This window comes from Aspergillus caelatus (assembly GCF_009193585.1).
Source record: "Aspergillus caelatus strain CBS 763.97 unplaced genomic scaffold BDV27scaffold_1, whole genome shotgun sequence".
NCBI classification, from domain to species: Eukaryota; Fungi; Ascomycota; class Eurotiomycetes; order Eurotiales; family Aspergillaceae; genus Aspergillus; species Aspergillus caelatus.
The window spans coordinates 118,210-138,117 of record NW_022475264.1 but is presented as its reverse complement, the minus strand read 5'-3'; the positions used below and the strand labels follow the sequence as shown (position 1 = coordinate 138,117).

Here is a 19,908-nt window from a genome sequence, read left to right as displayed (position 1 = left end):
TTGATGTTGGCTTACCGCTGGCGACAAAAATTACATGCAATTGCTGCACGTTTCGGTAGATATCTTACCCGTTTGCGAATGTCGAGTGTTCTCATTACTGGCAACAAAGCGTGATGGAGCAGCAGCTGGGGAAAATGGTGTGTGTGTGGGGGGGGTTGGGCGACTTACCATTAGCAAAAGTCCTGTTACCTATCGTCTGTAACCCCGCGTAGAGACTGTGGGGTCTTGATCGATTCCGGAGGATACAGTGGGCTTATTACCGTGGTCGACCAATAAGATTCTGAAGGACTGGCTAATGCGATGAATCAAATGGCGGGTTTTATTTGACCTGGTTTGTGCGTGCTGAATCGGCACATGATGCCGAAATAAGTCACGGCGGGTAGCCCTCAAGACTGTTTCGCTCTAGGGTTAAGGCAGCCGACGTTGGCTTTAGTATAATTATTAATAATTATATCTGTATAGAAAGTATATTTGAGGCTTAGGTCCATGTTTGGTAAAGATTGAAATCTTATTTTTACCGACAGTCATAGGAGAGGTAGTAGAATCGTATTTAGGAAGCAGTAGATTGGCTATTTGTATACATAACATAGGTAGGCCGGGAACTTGCTCTATACTTATATAAGGATAAAATCTACTTTAGATATAGTTGATTTACAATTCTTTATATGTATATACATCAGGCTTAGAAAGATATTCCCTTAAACAATCTGCTAAAGTAGAACAGTAGAACGAGGCATATTATAGACTTCAGCAATATTCGACAGGCTGCTAATTTAATTATGTTTAATAGCTGATATAGCTAATAGGATCCTGCCTTCCCGCTCCACCAAGAACTATGATAGTTTAAGCATTTTTGGCTGTATGGCTGGTGGCTGAATAGTCTGAAAAATTGAGGCACGTAGAAAACGCGTAGGGTGGCCGGGTAGCTCGGGAAAGGCGTTAAGAGGTAGGTCTTTTTGAACACAGGTCCAGATATTTAAAAAGGTTTCTAGTCAATTCCAATGGTTCGCTATTACTCGAGACATGTCAAATTTACGCTATAATTCTCTGCTGACCTTTCCATCTGGTTACTTTGAAGAGTCTTGCAGCTTGTCTCCGAGCATGTGGCTTGTGAACTGCTTGTTTTGTGATTTTCCTTCTCTGCTTCAATGACCCCAAGGCCAGTCCTTTTCACTCTCAGTCCCGGAGCGTAGTGCGAGATTCATCTCGCAGGTATCGCTTTACGCAGCAATCAATCATCATTCCACACAGGATATGCACGCAAGGTAGACGCTTTGGTAAACATGGCTGTCTTCAGGCTGGAATCAAAGTAAAAAAAGTCGAACTTCCATTCTTATTGATCTTTCATATCGATGATGCTCGGAAATAGTTCGTTGAAAGGTTGCAGGGATTTTCCATCAGATAGACTGTAGTACTCCTTAGAGTCAGTCCGTAGTATGGCCTTGGTAACAAGCCACATTTCATTCGCACAGGCCATAAAACCAGCTAGTTCCATTTCTTCTTTATTGCCAGTTCGGGAGGTCAAGCTGTCCCATAGTATCTTCCATCTGGACAACGCCCGATGCAAAGGGGCTAAATTTGGCTGGTTCATCCAACTTGTAGAGATCGAGAACATTACTAGATGTAGCCCTGAGCAAGGATTAGCTTGTAGCTGAATATTGGGAAGAGGTTCTCTTGGTAAGATCACGAACCAGATATGACAGTAAAGAGTCCAAATACCCCAATGCGGCTGAAAACTGGATTACTAGGTCCATCCCAAGCACCGTCCATGAGGAGATCTATAACTTCAATAAGAGAAGGCGAATGCGGGGCTTTTACCAATGATGACGGGTGACCTTGAGAGAACGTCAGTTCTTTACAAGGAAGATCTCCGATTGACTCTAGTATCGCGAGCATGGGAGGAATTCGAAAAGAAGTCACAAATTCGCAGTCCAACAGCAAGATAAAGTGAGCAGTCCTACACCAAAAGATTAGCTACAATGAACACACTAGGCTGAATTTGGGGGTAACATCTATTCACCTCAACCGTGACTCCAACTGGGCATCCCAGATCCAGCCTTCTGAAGTAGTGGAGCCACGATCGTGCCTCGAGCTGAATAGTGAGATTGATCGCGCAGCATATACCAGCAGTGGAAGTCGCTGGTATCTCACTCTTCGACGAATATTAGGATCGTTGCGCCCAATTTGTAGCTGTAGTAGAATGACCACTGCCTTCAGAACATCATAATTCTCCGGCATCTGCAACTCAGAGATCGCAGTATGTTTGATTTCTGTGTTAAAGATGGGCAAGCTGAACATATAAGCCTCCGCCATGTCGATGCAATCTACTGCTAGAGAACACGTATCTCTCGGATAGGAGTGTAATGAACCTCCTAGAAATATGGCCAGAAGGAGAGGCAGCGTAGCAGATTCAGCTTGGAAGGTTGGAATATGAATAATTGGGCAATGTCTGTGATGACGTTGCACGTAGAGACGTTCAAAAAGGCGTACATTTGCCGCCGAAAATAGGTCTTGGTCAACAGCGTTTCGCAAATGGGCTTGTGACTTAGTGCATGTGGCAAAGGGTTTTAAATTCTGCACCAGCTCGTGAATGCGCAGTGAAAGGTTGTCGCTTTGTTGGTGATTGGTTGGCACACTATCGGCTCTGTGGTTTATCACATAGTTGTCCGACTCGATGCTGCTGCTCCACATGAAATGAGGTTCGTCCAAGCTGGGTTCTTCCAAAAAGCCCTCTGTGGCCTTCAACTGCTCACTAGCTGTCTCGCCTAAATGGGAGGACGGAGTGGAGGAATGATCAACCTTGGGCCGTCCAGCTTCAAGTGCTGGGATCAGATCCAGAACTGTGTTGTTGTCATCATAATATCTTAGCAAAAATGGTATACGAGCTTTCAGCAACCTGTCCGGAGAATTCCTGGATGGTGGCGACGGATTCTCTTTCGGTTTGGTGGCCTCTTGCTGGAAGGGAAACAGAAGTCGGCTGTAACCACACTTGATAGCATTGCTTTTGCAATTCCCACATGGCGATTCTCCATCGCAGGAGGTCTTTTTGTCAGCACACTGATCACATGATTTCCGCGGTTTTCCCTTTCGCTGTGTTGGTGGGAGTGGCCGACCACGTCTCTTCGCGCATACCTTGGCATGACGTCGGGCAGTATCTCTACGAGCCTGTGTCAGTAATTGCGAGTCCAAAAGAACATTTGTACAGACTTTCGGGGGTACAATCGATCACAAAAGTAGCAACCATGTCTTTGACCGGGAAAGTCTAGGACCACAAGGTTAAGACCAACTTCGTTGGCGCTAAGGTCTACTAGGTAAGCTTACGCGACTGCTCATGTCGACGCAAATGCGTGCTGGTGGAGAAGCCTGTGTGACAGCTCCCGCATATGAAGAGGGCAACCATGTCAATGGTGTGTGAAGAAGGCAATCTCAAGCATGAATCCGATCAGTGAAGTTAGTCCTAAAGGAAATCGCGCAATTGCCGAAGTGGACTTTTGCCAAGTGTGGGACTTATCCAATTCGTTCAATCAGATCTCCACTGGTAGTGGGTTTTTCCCGATTGGCTGAAACAACACCAACTTTGATTTGTGACTTACTACGTATTTTTGTTCTGTCGAATGCCACCTGTAGTGGAAAATAACTTCTTTTTCTGTTTCTTTTTCTTTTTTTTTTTTTTGTTTTGTTTTTTTTGTTGAGCAAGTATAAATTGTTGCAAGCTGCTAGATGTGCTCAAGATTCTAGTCATCAGGTTGAAAAGACGAACCAGATCTTATTGAGTGAATCGTGGTTGGGATCTTGACGCTTGTCAACTAGGCCTTCTCGAGACAATGAGATAGCCCGTGTGTCGGATGAAGTCCGCCTTGGCAGTTTTCGAGATTACAGGATGTATGCTGTTTAGAACGATGTCCTTCAGCTACTGCAGGTTTTCTGAGACGGAAAGGGCCTGCACAAGGCTATAAAAGACTTGACTCCCCTGCGCCTGCTTAGCATTCTTCAAAAGTCTTACATCCCTCTCATTCTTCAAATCTATTTGTACGCCATGAGCAGCCCATTTGGACTTCGTCTTCCCACTAGCAAAGTAGCCTTTGTTACTGGCGCCAATGGCATTACCGGGGGTGCCATCGTTGACCACTTGATTAAACAGCCCCACAGTGAATGGTAGGCTTTTCCATCCCCTTCGCCTATATTATGGAGGACAAAAGTCTAATCACAGCCTTTGGAAGGTCGGATATCATCATTACTTCGAGAAGTCCCATCAAGTCAGTCTACACCGACTCGAGGATTCGGTTCGTTGCCCTCGACTTCCTACGACCAGCCGAGGAAATTGTCGAGAAGATCAAGGATCTGTGTAAAGACGTTACCCACACGTTTTTCACTTCTTACATCCATGACAATGACTTTTCGAAGCTTCACGTACAGAATGGCCCTCTTTTTCGCTGCTTCCTGGAAGCAGTAGATCTAGCCTGCCCTGGGTTGGAACGCGTCGTTCTACAGACTGGCGGAAAGGTCAGGCTACTCCGTCCCAGGACCAAACAAATCTGACTGTTAGTAGCATTACGGATTCCAATACAGGGATCTCAAAACTCCCTTTCTGGAAGACATTCCTCGCTACACGGGCCCCGAGAACATTTTCTACTACGAGCAGGAAGACGATTTGTTCGCCATCCAGAAGCGCCGTAGCACTTGGGCATACAATATCATCCGTCCCATGGGCATCATTGGCTTCAGCTGGCAATGTAAGCAAACTCACTTGGACTGTTCTTCCTCCAGACACTAGTTAACAGGTACCTTGCAGATCTCGGCATCAACGAAACACTCCCGATAGCCCAGTATTTCCTCATCTGTCGTGAGCTTGGAGAGGTTCCCAGATGGCCAGGGAACCTGCACAGCTGGTATAGAGTCGAGAACCAGTCTTTCGCCCCTGGGATTGCCGACCTTACCATCTGGGCAGCGACCCAGGACAAGTGTAAGGACGAGGCTTTCAACCACGTTAATGATGACGTGATTGTCTGGAAGTTCCTGTGGTACTTGTTGGCCGATTACTTCAAGGTCCCGATGGACAAGTTTGAACCTCCCACAGAGGAGACCAAGCCCATGGATATGGAGGAGTGGGCCAAGGATAAGAAGTCGACATGGGAGAAAATTGTGTCGAAGGATGGTGGCGATGTCAACGCATTTCAGCTGGACGCTTTTGCCTTGATGAATTGGTACATCACACCGTCGCTGCAAAAGGGGCCAGTCATTAGCAGTAGCAGCAAGGCTCGCGAGCTTGGCTGGTGCCACAAGGATGACACATACCGAGCGTGGTTGAGCACCATGCGCTCTTACGAAAATGCCGGTGTGCTTCCTATTTCCTGAGCTTTCGAAGGACTTACCTTCGTTGTCTCGTAGCCGTCTTGTGCTTTCATTCAACCCTGCTCAGCCCGAAAAGATTATTTCGGCGATAGAACTTTGAAAGTCGTACTAGACTAAGGATTTCATAGACCTACGCCAAAAAAAAAAAAAAAAAAAAAAACCGCTCCTTTAAAGCTACTTCAGCATATTTCACACATAATTGGTAATCAGGCATGATGGTGACTGCACAATCAGAGACTCAAAGTGTGTGTAAGAAGCTTCAAGGTTTCTGATAGTGGATCAGTTGTGTTACAGAATTTACAAAGAGTCCAATCAAACGCGATAACCTGGTAACTTGTGCAGTTGGGAGTCCCGTGTATGTACTGATCCTGAGTTTTTGCTTTTGTAGATTGTGCGTGCCAGCTTTATGAAGCTGAAGAGCGATGACCTGGTGAAAGACGTCTCCAAAGTTTTTAGATTGAGCACAACAAGGTCCAAACTTTTGGACCCACCACGCTTCATCGTCATTTTGAGCTCGAGCCTGGTGAGATACTGGTGGATTACGAAGGAAAGCCTATACCTTGGCATGTCGCTGGAATGAAGGCTCCTCAGCCCGCTATCTGGGCACTCTCGCCTGTTGGTGAGTTCAAGCCGACGGAGTTTTATTTAGGCCTCGCCAAAACCTTGCAGGTCCAACCCACGGGGTTGGACCCGACTCGTTCCTTGGCGGATTTTGGGTACAACAACAGGTTCTTATCGGCAGAACTCATGAGTCATGACCATAGACTTGCTCATCTTTTACCACCAATTCGGCTACTAGTCCTGAGCTGCTGAGCGCCACATGGAGATACAAGTCTTGCTCAGTTATCGTACTAAGGAATTTTGCTTATTTTGAGTTAATCTATGACTATTGGTGCGTATTTTCTTGTATGTAGATATACTTGAAAGCTGTCGGCGTGTTAGAGTAGAAGTAGGATTAAAACCATGTGCAGCTTCACGAATAGAAGTAATTTCTTACTTTTATTTAGTAGAAATGGTAGGTAGGACTCTGCCTTTCTTTTCTAGTTGATTCTCTTAAATCTTTAAGTGTTTTTGGTGGTATGCTGGTAGTTGAATTAGGTAGACTTTTTATCGAAGGTCAAAGCGCGTGGAGTGGAACGCTCGATTGCCGGTTACGCTAAAATCACTCATATTGTAGTAATGATCAACTACCCAATATGCGGGGAAAGGCGGAGCTATAAGCCGCTGGAGCTTGTAGAAACGGGGTTTAGGGTGGTCAGGGGGTGGCCTATCTTTCTGCATGAGAACACAGTAACATGATCTCAGAGAAGCGATCCCTTCCAGCAAAAGGTTACAATTGTACACTTGTACGGGGAATGGTGGAGTGATGACCCGCCAGGAACTTCTATAAGAATGGTCGCTTCTGCTCACTCTGAAACTCCCAAGCAGAGTAAGCCAGTTCGATTGTTACAACAAATCTTGTGCCATGGATCTCACAGTCTTACAGGTTTTCGCTGGTGGGCTGTTGGTGTCTTTAGCGAGCGCACAGTTTGTGCCCTCATACGACAAAAACCTCGCTCAAGCTGAATACGTTCCTTTCAGCAACCCCCAGCCGTTGGATACGCCTATCCTTGGCCAATACGGCCATTCGCCGGCTGTTCTCCCATCTCGTAAGTCAAGCGAAACAGGTGCCGCAATGGTCATTGACAACCAAGAGCTCAGCTTACCTCTCACCAGCCAATATCACTGGGACTGGTGGATGGAAGGATGGCCTGGAAAAGGCTAAGGCTTTCCTGGAGCAGTTGACCCTTGAGGAGAAGGCAGACATCGTCACTGGCACGCAGGGCCCATGTGTGGGCAATATTGCTCCAATTCCCCGGATCGGGTGGAAGGGCCTTTGTCTCCAGGATGGCCCTATGGGCATCCGCAACGCTGACTATGCCAGCGTGTTTGTCTCAGGCGTCTCTGCTGCCTCTACATGGGATCGGAAAGTTCTCTATGACAGAGGAAAGGCCATGGCCCAGGAATTCAAGGACAAGGGTGCTCATGTTCATCTCGGGTAGGTCAAACCGAGCCATTAGCTTTGTGCAGTGGATGTGTTAATAAACTGTGGACAGCCCTGTTGCCGGCCCCCTCGGTCGCAACCCTTATGCTGGCCGAAACTGGGAAGGCTTTGCTGCCGATCCTTATCTCACAGGTGTCGCTATGGAAGAGTCTATTAAGGGTATTCAAAGTGTCGGCATTCAGGCCTGTCCTAAGCACTTCATTGGCAATGAACAGGAGAAACAGCGTCAGCCTAGCATCCCTCAAAACTTAACATACGACACCCAGGTTGATCAGGAATCTGTCTCATCAAACATTGAAGACAGAACGATTCACGAGCTTTACCTGTGGCCCTTCGTGAATGCTATCCGTGCAGGAGCCACTACTGTCATGTGCTCGTACAACCGACTCAATGGATCTTATGCGTGCCAGAACTCTAAAGCTCTGATTGGCCTTCTCAAGGGCGAGCTTGGCTTCCAGGGTTATGTTCAATCCGATTGGGGTGCCACTCACTCGGGATTAGCCTCTATTGAAAGCGGCTTGGATATGAACCTACCTGGAGGGTTCAGCATGTTCGGAGACCGATGGTCTGGCACCTTCTTTGGTGGTAATATTACGGTTGCTGTCCGAAACGGCACTCTGCCTGTCGAACGTTTGAACGACATGGTGCTTCGAGTTATGACGCCATACTTTGCTCTCGGTCAAGATAAGAACTATCCAACCGTGGATAGATCCAGTGTTGATCTGAATAATTTCACCCCTCCAGACACTTGGGTTCGAAACTTCACCATCTCGGGGGCCTCACACCGGGATGTCCGCAGGGACCATGCTAAACTCATCCGTCAGCACGGTGCCGACTCTACCATCCTGCTAAAGAATGAGCGAAATGCTCTCCCATTGGAAGCTCCCAAGCGGATTTTTGTATTTGGTAACGACGCCGGGGAAGTAACCCATGGTCCCTACAACTCAGCAAACTTTGAGTTTGGCACTCTTGCTGCTGCTGGTGGTTCAGGAACCGGCCGTTTTACTACCCTGTCCACTCCACTCCAGGCTATTCAGTCTCGTGTGGCCAAGGATGATGGTATCGTCCGATTCTGGCTGAACAACACCCTGATCATCGGAGATAGCGCTGGTTCTGACTCGCAAATTTGGGTCTATGAGCATCCTGACGTCTGCTTGGTCTTCCTCAAGAACTGGCATGAGGAGCTGGTTGAGCGGCCCTCTCTCAATCTAGACTGGAGAGCAAATGAACTCGTTGAGAAGGTTGCTTCAAATTGCAACAACACAGTTGTTGTGACACATAGCGGCGGCGTCAATGTTCTGCCTTGGGCCGACCACCCCAATGTGACCGCTATCCTGGCCGCCCACTATCCTGGCCAGGAAACAGGGAATGCTATCGCCGATGTCCTGTATGGAACGGTTAACCCCTCAGCCAAGCTTCCCTATACTATAGCTTATAGGCAGAGCGACTATACTGCTCTGCCAACAACCTCAGTCAATACCACTGGTCCTGACGACTGGCAGTCTTACTTCGATGAAAAGCTTGAGATCGATTATCGCTACTTCGATGCGCACAACATCTCCGTACGATATGAATTTGGCTTCGGTCTCTCTTATAGCACGTTCCATCTCTCCGGCACCAAGAGCGTGCGTCTTGCTGCGGAAGGTATCACTGCGCGGCCGAAAAAGCAGAAGATAGCACCCGGTGGTAATCCGGCGCTTTTTGAGCCACTCTACGAGGTCTCCTCCACCGTCACAAACTCAGGAGAGAGATACGGCGGGACAGTGGCCCAGCTATATGTCACTTTCCCTAATAACACTCCCAAGGGTACCCCGCCCAAGCAACTTCGAGGGTTTCAAAAAGTCTTCCTAGAGAAGGGTGAATTCAAAACTGCGACCTTCGAGCTGATGAGACGTGACCTTAGCTACTGGGATGTGGGGGCTCAAGAATGGGTTATACCACAGGGTGAATTCACTCTGAGCGTCGGCTTCAGCAGCCGAGATCTCAGGGAACTGATCAAGATTACTCCTTTGTCAGCCTCAAATTGAGGAGATGGAAAATCTTGGGAAGACGAATATACGAACCCGACTTGTAAATTAAAAGTCCTAATAGTCAACTATGAGAAAAGCGCCAATGGTCACCATGTTATTCTTCGATAAGAATCAAATCTTACGTGATTTAAATCTAATAGGTATTTATTTGCTTATGGCCGAACATTCGCGATGCGCCTCCGAGGAAGTCTGTAACACACGTCTCCTGTCACCTCAGAATAGGGTGAATTGCACCCCATTCCGGTGCAATGCCGCACTAGCTTCTATAGTACCTAGCAGCAAGTCTGAGTAATGATAGCAGGCCTATAAGCATTCGGAAGCTTGTCGTCAGGCATTCATTTTATTACAACCTGCTTGAATAAAAAGGATCAAATTCAGTAGGATATCAAGGCCCGGTCCGTTCACAAGCACGTTAAATGGCCAAAGCGGCAAAGCATCACAACCCTGACCCTGCTCATACCACTCACATATCCCAGGATCTCACCCTCAGTCCTCCCAAATAGCTACATGCTGAATCTCTACCCCTTCTAAGATTTCCTTTATCTGACTAAATTCCTCAAACCCATCGCATTCTGCGAATCGAAAATGATCCTGCACTTCCGCCCAACCACTGAAGAGCACGAACTCCTCTTTTTCCTCACCATCATCCGTTTTATCCTTGGGTTCCACCCGAACCCCGCCCTTCAATCCCCTCGGAGCAATATACACTTGCAAGTGTCTTTTCGTCTCTTCAAACTTGTTCAAGAACGCATCCTTCTGACCGGTCTTTAGAAAGTAACGCCCGATGGCAATCACAGGGGCATCAACTATTGGCACTTCTCCTGATCTTCCGGCAGGTAATCTGAGCATTCCGAGCTCAGCAGGATCGATTCCGATATGAACCATGTACACAAGATCCAACTTCTCCTTTAGAGAGGCCAGTAAGGATTGGTTTGTAGAGCTGGGGATCCAGTCGTCCATGTGAGCCGAAACTGATCTCCAGCCTCCGAGGAGGTAGATGTATGATGGGTTTTCGATCTGGGTGAACAGGTAGGTTGGGTACTTGGAGTAAGAGGCTTGGGCCTTTGCCACTGATGATAATTCCCTTCGGATGGTTGCTCGGTCAGTAGATGACTTCAAGTGGAAGAGCGCTAGCTCCGTGACTGGGCTTGGAGATTCGGTGGAGGTCATATTTGTTATGGAGTTGAGTCTGGTTGTTTCCAGTGAAATCGTGGGTTTGGGACGTGCTGTTGAAGAAGATGTCATGTAGTCACCAAGCTTGTGTCAGGTTTATATGGGATGCTTCTTGATTAGGCGGATTGGTGGAAACATTTATATAGTGTAGGCTTCCGTGTCCACGTCACCTCTGCGGCCTAGTTTGAGGGAAGTGTGTCCACTTGGTCTTTGGGGTTAATTTAACCAATGCAGTGAGGTATTAGCTACATATATTGTTAGTAATGTAAATACTAAACGGCATATGCCTACAATGACAACCTGAACATTCGATATATATATTCAGAAGGTTGGATCGCTGAATGGTTTGGCAACCCACCCACCCGGAATGACGACTTAGTTTTCCCCCAACATAAGGTCGTAGGTCTAAATCCCACTCATATTACCAGTCATACCTAAACTATAAGGAAGTTCAAAAACTAGATCAACATGTATTCACTTGGACAAGAAGGGAACCTACCTTGAATACCTCATAAGTAGGGGTACTAATTAGTGACGCTAACTACGTGAAGAGAAAATAATAATTATATATAGAAAACCATCTTGTGGCTAGATAGTATAATTAATAGATATATATAACTTGAGAAACACCTGATTAGTCTGGAGGGTTTTCGTCCGGAGCAGCCTTTAAAGGTTCTCGCAGTTTCCCCTCCCAACCCTCCAGGGATAGCTCACATGGCTAGATAGCCCAGAGATGGCTAGCAATATTATTAATGGTGTTGTATATTCAGAGGGGGAGTGTAGAGGAGTCCTCTCAAGAAACCGATGTCTAACTCTCTGCTGGTTGCTTGGACTACAATCTGAAGACATTAGCGTACTCAGAAATTATTGAAGGAGGACTTCAGAGGTGAGCATGGCAGTAGCTCTCTGACAGTATCCCCTTTGGATCCATAGTAGTCTCTTTGGTTCTTTGAGATTCTCTTCATTGCTTCCTAGATCCGTAAGACGCCCTGCTCCACCGGACCATCACTGTTGGCCAGCAGGATTTCCACACTGGAGTGTAATACACTAACAGGATGTCCTGCAGGTGTCGTGTCCATTCCGTCACCTGCCTCGACAATCAGGCAAGCCTGTGTCTCATTGGGTGCCTTCCATACAGCCTCGATCCGTTGTTCACGGTAAGTATTACTACCACGGTCGTGGTGCGATCAGCCATGGACCTTGCGCCAGTGCCATCACATAATCTCAATTGACAGTCCAATATATCGGCATCCGAGGGTAATCGCGAACATCAATCTATCGGGGTATGTGGGCAATCCGGGCACTGGCTCATCGATCTGGTGGCGGATAATAGGCTCCTGGGCATTTCGGGCAATTCTGTCCTATTGCTGAATTTTTTCCTGGATTGAATGGTCTCCGCGTGTGGCTTCCGGTGGACACAGTTCTTCAAATCGTGTATGTACAATCTCATTCGGCCAAACACTGTGTTGGCAGATGTTGCAAATAACCGCAGGCAAGCCGTCAATCTTCTAGAATATTGGGTACTCCATGAGCGGCATATCAAGAGACAAACGGATGAAAGGATAGATATGTGGGTGGGATGGGTACTCACGGGTATTTATAGCGACGTACGGAGTACGAATGGGGAAATGGGGTTAAGCTGAGGAGAGATAAGGTGGAGATGGCTATTCATTCGGCGGCTTCGAACAGGGGCAACGTTCACCGCCTTCCCTTTTTGTTATCAGCCAGACATGTCACGTGGGATCGCGTAGAGATGCGGTCATTCACTCCTTGCCATTTAAGCTCGCTGTACGTCTTGCCAAGAAATGTGCTTTTGCTTACCCTCTATACGAGCGTCGTCTACTTTCGTACAACAGTGGAGTCATGAAAAGTATTTGACAACAGGGTTATTATCCTTTTATCAACGATGCCGCACGCGACCTTTCAGCATTAGCTCCCCGATCAGCAGGCAGAGGCTTGCCAATTTGTCTTCCAGGGCCAGCAATTGAAGCTCACCACGACTGGTGAAATGACTGAGTTACTTCCTATGCCCTCTGGCAGTGAAGTTATTATCCAAGTCTTTAGGCGTAACCCTTCTCTGTGTAATGTCTGGACGCTGATGGTCAAGTCGAATTTTTTTTTCTCCTTACTAAACAATATTACTGGTGTATCAAGGGCAGTATGTCTATATTATAATAATAAGGATTAGATAGCCTTAGTATCTATTATAGGACCAGAACGGAAGTCCTTATATAACAAACCAATAATAGAGCATACCGTCTTTTCGAAATTCACGTAGAGCAAATCGCATTTTATTTCCAATCAACCAACTAGGCCACGGAAGGGCGAGTTTTTGATTGTCGGGTTTTTTCGCAACACGAGGTTCAATAGGCTATTCGGGAAAAACGGCCAACGAGTCGAGGCACTGTCTCCCGTATCCATATCGTTTTGAGACCGTGGAATGACAAAAGCTAAGGTTTAATTATCCAATACCCCCCGTATTTATCGTTCCAGACCAAGCATCCACTGGCAAATGAACATCCTCCGTCTCTGGTATCACTCTCATGACCTTCTATGTCACCACCCAAGTTACGGATATCCATAGGCTATTCTTGAAAGCCACCAAATATATAAATACGAGACCATGACACGGAGATATCCAAACCTTCAAATAATATCTCAGAATCTTCAATATACAAAGCAATTTCGCTATCGAATAAACCCAATCCCGAAAGAACCCCACTCAAAATGTCCACCACAACCCTCCCCAAAACAATGCGTGCTCTCCTTCAACCCAACACCCAAGAAAGCCGCCTCATCCAAACCACACTCGACATCCCAACCCCAGACCCCAACGCAAACGAGCACCTTATTCGCGTCCACTGCGTCTCCCCCTGCGCAAATGAACTTAACTGGCTAAAATACTTCCCCCCGCCTAAGCCTCGGACCCAAATCCCCTGCTACGACATCGCCGGCACAGTCGTCAAATCGCCCGACAATTCCCCTTTTTCTGTCGGAGATGAGGTCTACGCTCGAACAAACTATCTCCGACCCGGTTGTGCCAGCGACTACACTATCGCTGTGACCGATGAACTGGCGCATCGGCCGAAGAAACTAAGCTGGGTGGAGTCGACTGCCATACCACTCTCTGCGCAAACGGCTTGGCAGGCTTTATTCGTTCAGAGCGGAATTGGAGATTTTGGAAGTGAGGGGTGGAAGGGGAAGAGGGTTCTTGTTACGGCTGCTTCTGGGGGAGTGGGGATCTGGGTTACTCAGATCGCAAGACTGATCGGTGCGACGGTTATTGGGACGTGTGGATCGAGGAATGTGGACCTTGTGAAGGGGTTGGGTGCTAGTGAGGTTATCGATTATCGCAAGACAGATTTGCGGAAGTGGGCACAGGAGCCGGAGAACCAGGTTGATGTGGTTGTTGATTGTGTTGGGGGAAATTCGTTGTCCGATGCATGGTGGTGTGTGAAGGATGGAGGTGTTTTGGTTAGCATCTTCCAGCCTCCGGAGCAGGTTCGACCGGAGGTTTTGGAGAAGAGTGTAAAGAGTTTGTTCTTTATAATGGACCCAAAGAGAGAGCATCTTGAGGCTATTACGCAGCTTGTTGAGATGGGGAAGTGTCGGCCTGTTGTGGATAGTATTTGGCCCTTGGAGCTTTTCGAGGAGGCTTTTGCGAGGTTGGATGGGGGACATGCTAGGGGGAAGATCATTTTGGATTTGTCTCTCAATCAGTGAGTTTGGTTTTATGCCCGAGTGTGATCCGGTTGAGACGAATGGCGAAATTTATGTAGCAGGAATTGTTATGTCTGTGGGGCTTAATTTGATATACATAATGGAGTTGGATATCTTACCGTAACCGTGCCGGATGATGCTTTTTTTTTCAATTAGGGAACATGCTGATAGAATGGATATACAAACCCGTGGAAAATTCTAGGTTCCTGGGATGACTTGCTTTCATTGCTGGGGATGTTGGACGGCCAATTTAATGTTCTTTGCTAGGGTCACAGGCCAGATAGTTTCCTGTGTCTGTAAATGGTGGTATAAGGATATTCCACCCTCTTATCAAACCATTCGAAAGGCCTTATATGTCACGGAGAACCAAGTAGAGTGCTCAGGCAAACTATGGTTTATACTAGTATGACAAGGAGAGGCGATAAGATAAGAATGCCAGGCTTTCAATAAGGCCAAGAATTTCATGAATTTCAAATATGACATTTACGAATTCAGACTGAGATGTGAATCAACGTCATTCAATATTGACATTGCCAGCGAAATTCATCATATGGCCACTCCCTACTAACAAAATATCCAAGAAAACGGCAAGTAGATGGGTCATGAAGCGTGATTGAAATGTCAAGGGTTTGAAATTCAAAATGTCAAATGCCAAGAATTTCATTATTTTCCAAAATGAATTAACTATGTATCACATGCAGTAATGACTAAGCAAATGCATAAGGAATCAATCGCACATTGGCTCAGTGATTGTGATCTTCAACTGTCATTCAGCTACTAGCAAAGAGGAGTCACATTGCTACAATTGGGTGACAAGATTACTTTACATCTGTCTAACCTCCATCGTTGAGGATTAATCAGCCAACTGTCCAATTCTGTGCACTGTGACTGTGACGACATCATAAATCGCATCGCCATTGCTTCGTAAATACCCCCCCGCATACAATGTCCACCGACCCTTTTCCCTCCATTTTGGTGACCCCAGAAGAATTTCACAGTGTCAGGAGGCCAACGACCCGTCGCATCATTCCGGTAGCGGCAGGGCGTGGGGCACTGCGCTCATCTTACGAAAAACAGCATATACCAGGCTCAGTGTAGGTCAAGTTCTTACCCCACATACAATACCATGTCCTAAGAAGGGAATAGGTTCTTCGATATGGATGTCATAGCAGACACCACATCACCATACCCCCAAATGCTCCCCACGGTGAATCACTTTGCTCACTGCATGGGGGAAATGGGAGTCCAACCGGATGACATCCTGGTCGTTTACGACGCAGTCGAGATAGGCATGTACAGCGCACCGCGCGTTGCATGGGCCTGTCGCCTCTTTGGACATGATTCGGTACATGTCTTGAATAATTTCCGTCTGTATACGGAGCGAGGATATCCTGTTGAAGAAGGAAGGATGTGGTCGCTTCCACAAACTGTTTACCCTGTTCACGAGCCAGGTGCAAACCAAGTTATCGCATTTGAGGAATTGCGGAACATAATCTTGCACGAACGAAATAATTACCATATCATAGATGCCAGAATCCCAGGTCGCTTTTCAGGCACGCAGGAAGAAGCTGATCCCACACTGCGATCGGGACATATGCCTTCTGCGATCAATATCCCGTTGGCAGCGATGTTGGATGCGGAGTCGAAGGCTTTTCTGCCATTGTCAGAATTGAAGGGGCTCTTTGAGAAAGCAGGTATTGATGCCAATACACCGGTTATCTTGACTTGCAATTCTGGAGTAACTGCCGCCGCATTGGACTTATCATTGCAGGTGACCGGTTACGATATGGAACGGAGGGTGTATGATGGGAGCTGGATGGAATGGACGAGGAGGGCGGAAAGCGACTTGGTATTCAGGGATTGAATTCTACTTTACTTGCACATATTTGTTCAAACATTCTTGCCGTCTGCTCTACTTATAATCCGAGAGCAACTGAAGCAAATACATAGTCTAGATGGTGCCCCGTACTCAAATGACAAAGCCCTTTTAGCCATTTAACTATCCCGATAAACACTACTTAAGCATCAGCTGTACCCTCTGAGGCCAACAAAGCCAACAATAATATGTTGCGCCTCCTTTGTGTCATGAGAAGGTTATGATTCACTCCAAGATGAGGCATTGCGCAGAATTAATTATTTACTTGCTTAGTGCGGCAAATGGCACTGGTCCAGTAGTTCGGAAGGTGTGAAAGAGACATGAGCTCTTGATAATAGATTGTAACCCTTGAACTGATCCTTATTATATAGCGCAGGAGAAAAGCAGATAGTAAACCTGCGGTCTTCCCCCTCTTAGCAAAAGGTACATGTACTTACTGCTCCACATCCATGCAAGCTACACAAACCTTGCAGAAAAGTCGTTCTTTTTTCTTTGAAACAATGATCGAATTCTTTTCATCAGACCGATTAGATGCTCTGGACAAAATCCCAACAACTTGAGCAGTGATATCCCCTTTACCTCACAACCTTGGCTTTACCGTGGTGCTTCCTGTCTTTTCCAATGGCATGTCGCGGCGTGTGGAACCTGTGTGTTAATGGTCTGTGAGATACATTAGATGACTCTATAACTCTTTACGCTAACGACTACGCTTAGGAAAATGGTATCGCTACGGTGATTCGGCTTCGCCAATTTCTCCTCCTGGGAATATATCCACGCTGCGAAAGCTCAACCAGTTGCTTGACAACCCGGACATCAAAGGATGGAAGAAGGTTACATCACCCAGCCTTGACCTTTCCAACATGGACTTCATTTACACTCTCGATACGGACGCTGGAACTTTCAAAATCTCCCTCGGGGGGCGTTTTACCAGACCCCCGTTGGCTGTGCTGACGGACGTATATCTCAAGCCCGCTACTCTTCGTGAGGGCCATGATATGGATCTCCGCTATACTGTACTGGGGTATTCTCACTTTGCCCCCCAAAAGTATACCACAGTCGACGAGCTCGATTTGCAGCGACTCAATCTAAAAAGATTACACTTGAAGTTTGGTATTCCGACTGCCATGAATGAGCTACAGGAGCGGATCTTTGCGGACTTTTTCTTTAGATGGGATGAGTACCTTGACCCGCCTGATTGGGGATACATGAATCGTGACTTCAGGTCGCTTTCTATGTCCCTCTTGCGTTTCGCAGCCTGGGACTTTGAAGTCACATCTGGACCTAGACCCGCTATGGGTTCCGCAGAACTTGAAAAATGGCAGTATCCTGAGTCGGAGCTTTTCTGGTTCCACAGGTTCCTTGTTGTGATCCATGAGGATATCCGGTCTGAATCAATGAAAAGCATAGCTATACTAAAGGCCAGAATGTATCTGGATCACAATAGAACGAGAGGCCATAAGACTCGCTTGATTCTTCTTTCCCCCAGCCATGTCGCCTTTGTGGAGCTGCGCAAGGATGGGCGATTGGTGTAGCAAAAGCCTATTACTGCTCACTAGCTCCTCAGCAGCTTGGTACTCACCTGGTTTCCGAGCTCTGTCAAAGGTTTTATCATCGAACTACCAGGCCCCCATTGAGGATACTGCGGCTAATCTAGAGCAATGGAGGATTGCTCTCTCGTTTGAAATATTGCAGATGATACTGGTGCTGTGCGAACCCCGAGATGCTGTTTCTTTTGCACAAGCTTCGATCGCCGTTGAGAAATGCTACTATACTTCGATTCCCCAATTCAAGGACCTAGCTGTGCAAGAATATGTCTCGTCTATACCATGCTGCGGTAAACCTGATGGATTACATGTTCGAGGACTCTGTTGTGCGGAATGCTATGCTTGGCAGCATGTCGAGTGCGTCGGTCTGCTACACTGGCCATCTGATATACAACACATCTGTTCCAAGTGCCAGGAGAAAGAGCCACTTGACCCTTCCCTGGTTCTTCGAAAGAGCCGGCGATATAGATGGAGAGACTGGCCAGTGCATAATGGGAGGTCTGCAATGGCACTCCGACACGGATGTTATGTGGGCGGAAAAATAGCGGGCTACATAATTTCCTTTAATGGCATGTTCTCTGGTATGTCTTATGTGCTTGAAACTATACGTGACATGGACTGCGATGGGAGGAGTTTCGGTCGAATTCGGGGAAGAAGATGAGGCACCTCCCCACTTCGAAACGTTCCAGCTGATAGCACAGTGATATCATCGTCTCTACAATTTATGGTAACTTTCTTCCCCTTTGTGATCCACGGGTCTAAATTGTGCTCGATTTATGTTGACAGTTGTTCTTTATCCTTTTTTCAGAGGCCGTTTCCGAATGACTGATCTATTTGTGCATTCCTAGAACTCTTATATGCTTTAAGAGATCCAAGTCTTCCAGCACCATAGTATCATCATGAGTCTACATTTGCAAAAATGATGTTCTAGGACTTTATTTATCTGAATAGCCTTCCCCCATCACCGATGAAATGCCAGCCCCTAATGCAATATAGTGGGATGGTACTCGGCATTAATAGGTCTAATGCCGCATTGTTAATCAAGTACATCGCTAAGTCGCGAAAGGTAAGAAGAGCAGTCGACCTTAGGCACCAACCTCACCAGCCATACAACTACCACGTCCTATCATACAACTCATCCTCTCTCTTCTCAGTCCCCTCCAACTGACGCATCGCCAGCCTCCTGGCAGCAGATCTCAGAGCGGGATGTTTTGCATCCACAATTGGCCTCACAAACCGCGACACACCACCCTCCTCCCTCTTCCCCTCCTCGACAACGGGAAACCACGTATCCCCCATCCCTGTCGGTCTCGCGTTAATATAGATATTTTCCCACTTCCCCTTCGGCACAATATACGTCTCATGGTAAATCGTAATATGCGGATGATCCTTAACGATCCCCGTCCACCACTTCATGCCCTCCACATGAAGCGAGCCATGCGCAAACCGATGTAAGGCATCGTAATCTCGGAGATAGTAAATTGCCATCAACTCATTACCTGCGGCGTCGTCCTGCTTACCCCAGGTCGAGACTCCGAGGAGGCCGTACTTGACAGGGTCGGAGTTCATCTCGCGGTTCATCGCTATGACTTGTTTGTTCACCTCGGAGAATCCTGGGGCGAAGATACCGAGAGGGTGGTTTGAGCGTGTGCCTAGGTGAAAGACCACAATTGACTCAGAGGCAATTTCCTTCCCGAAGGTGCCGTTTTCATCGGGGGCTTGCGCAGAGAATCTTGTCTGGATGACACCGTCCATGTAGCGATTTCGTGTTATGTTGGCAGCCATCAGCAAGTGGTCGGTTGTGCGGTATAGGAGGATTAGCATTGTCGGGAAGAGGGCGTAGGTGCCGAAAACTATTACGACGAGCCCTTGTAGGAGTCCGCCCAGGAGCAGCCAGGTTGAAAGGGTTAAATTGTCACGAATTACTGCTGATAGCAACGGCGAGTTTCGCGGGGGCTGAAGTATTCCCCGAGAGTTTGTCGACTCTTTTGAGACGTTGAACGGTGCTAGGAGAGGTTTGAAGGTCATCATTGTAAATCTCTTCTCGACCTCAGAGTTTGCAAATATATCTGAGAATAGTAATGCGAGAGCAAGATTTGAGGAGTGCAAAGACAGAAAAGAGGCCTGCTGCTTTATATCCCACGAACATGTATATGTCCGTCGGACTTT

The 19,908-nt window shown here is 47.1% G+C and overlaps 8 protein-coding genes across 8 annotated transcripts; 5 read left to right on the top strand and 3 right to left on the bottom strand.

The window, feature by feature from the left end:
* Positions 1–967: 967 nt before the first annotated feature.
* Positions 968–3,417, bottom strand: BDV27DRAFT_119079 (Zn(II)2Cys6 transcription factor). The gene is made up of 5 exons (XM_032064776.1): positions 3,322–3,417; positions 3,208–3,262; positions 2,021–3,157; positions 1,692–1,957; positions 968–1,629 (listed from the first exon to the last, which is right to left on the bottom strand). The coding sequence occupies exons 1-5, from the start codon at positions 3,398–3,400 to the stop codon at positions 1,334–1,336; spliced, it is 1,833 nt and encodes a 610-aa protein (XP_031933894.1). The 5' UTR covers positions 3,401–3,417; the 3' UTR covers positions 968–1,333.
* Positions 3,418–4,036: 619 nt separating this feature from the next.
* BDV27DRAFT_164979 (SDR family oxidoreductase) lies at positions 4,037–5,355 on the top strand (the record flags this gene model as incomplete). Its single annotated transcript, XM_032073798.1, has 4 exons — positions 4,037–4,155; positions 4,221–4,503; positions 4,550–4,733; positions 4,793–5,355. 4 exons carry the CDS (start codon positions 4,037–4,039, stop codon positions 5,353–5,355), a joined length of 1,149 nt encoding a protein of 382 aa, XP_031933893.1.
* A 1,462-nt stretch (positions 5,356–6,817) lies between these two features.
* BDV27DRAFT_140057 (beta-glucosidase) lies at positions 6,818–9,423 on the top strand (the record flags this gene model as incomplete). The annotated part of the gene is made up of 3 exons (XM_032069578.1): positions 6,818–7,001; positions 7,069–7,390; positions 7,449–9,423. The coding sequence occupies 3 exons, from the start codon at positions 6,818–6,820 to the stop codon at positions 9,421–9,423; spliced, it is 2,481 nt and encodes an 826-aa protein (XP_031933892.1).
* Positions 9,424–9,786: 363 nt separating this feature from the next.
* BDV27DRAFT_119078 (uncharacterized protein) lies at positions 9,787–10,663 on the bottom strand. Its single transcript, XM_032064775.1, has one exon. The coding sequence runs from the start codon at positions 10,594–10,596 to the stop codon at positions 9,913–9,915; it is 684 nt and encodes a 227-aa protein (XP_031933891.1). The 5' UTR covers positions 10,597–10,663; the 3' UTR covers positions 9,787–9,912.
* Positions 10,664–13,078: 2,415 nt separating this feature from the next.
* On the top strand, positions 13,079–14,443 carry BDV27DRAFT_119075 (NADP-dependent oxidoreductase). The gene has a single exon (XM_032064774.1). The coding sequence runs from the start codon at positions 13,327–13,329 to the stop codon at positions 14,320–14,322; it is 996 nt and encodes a 331-aa protein (XP_031933890.1). The 5' UTR covers positions 13,079–13,326; the 3' UTR covers positions 14,323–14,443.
* A 689-nt stretch (positions 14,444–15,132) lies between these two features.
* Positions 15,133–16,224, top strand: BDV27DRAFT_119074 (sulfurtransferase). The gene is made up of 2 exons (XM_032064773.1): positions 15,133–15,413; positions 15,466–16,224. Exons 1-2 carry the CDS (start codon positions 15,265–15,267, stop codon positions 16,181–16,183), a joined length of 867 nt encoding a protein of 288 aa, XP_031933889.1. The 5' UTR covers positions 15,133–15,264; the 3' UTR covers positions 16,184–16,224.
* A 592-nt stretch (positions 16,225–16,816) lies between these two features.
* Positions 16,817–18,400, top strand: BDV27DRAFT_140053 (uncharacterized protein; the record flags this gene model as incomplete). Its single annotated transcript, XM_032069577.1, has 3 exons — positions 16,817–16,853; positions 16,910–17,621; positions 17,710–18,400. The coding sequence occupies 3 exons, from the start codon at positions 16,817–16,819 to the stop codon at positions 18,398–18,400; spliced, it is 1,440 nt and encodes a 479-aa protein (XP_031933888.1).
* A 452-nt stretch (positions 18,401–18,852) lies between these two features.
* On the bottom strand, positions 18,853–19,767 carry fmaE (monooxygenase fmaE; the record flags this gene model as incomplete). Its single annotated transcript, XM_032071391.1, has 1 exon — positions 18,853–19,767. One exon carries the CDS (start codon positions 19,765–19,767, stop codon positions 18,853–18,855), a length of 915 nt encoding a protein of 304 aa, XP_031933887.1.
* Positions 19,768–19,908: the final 141 nt, after the last annotated feature.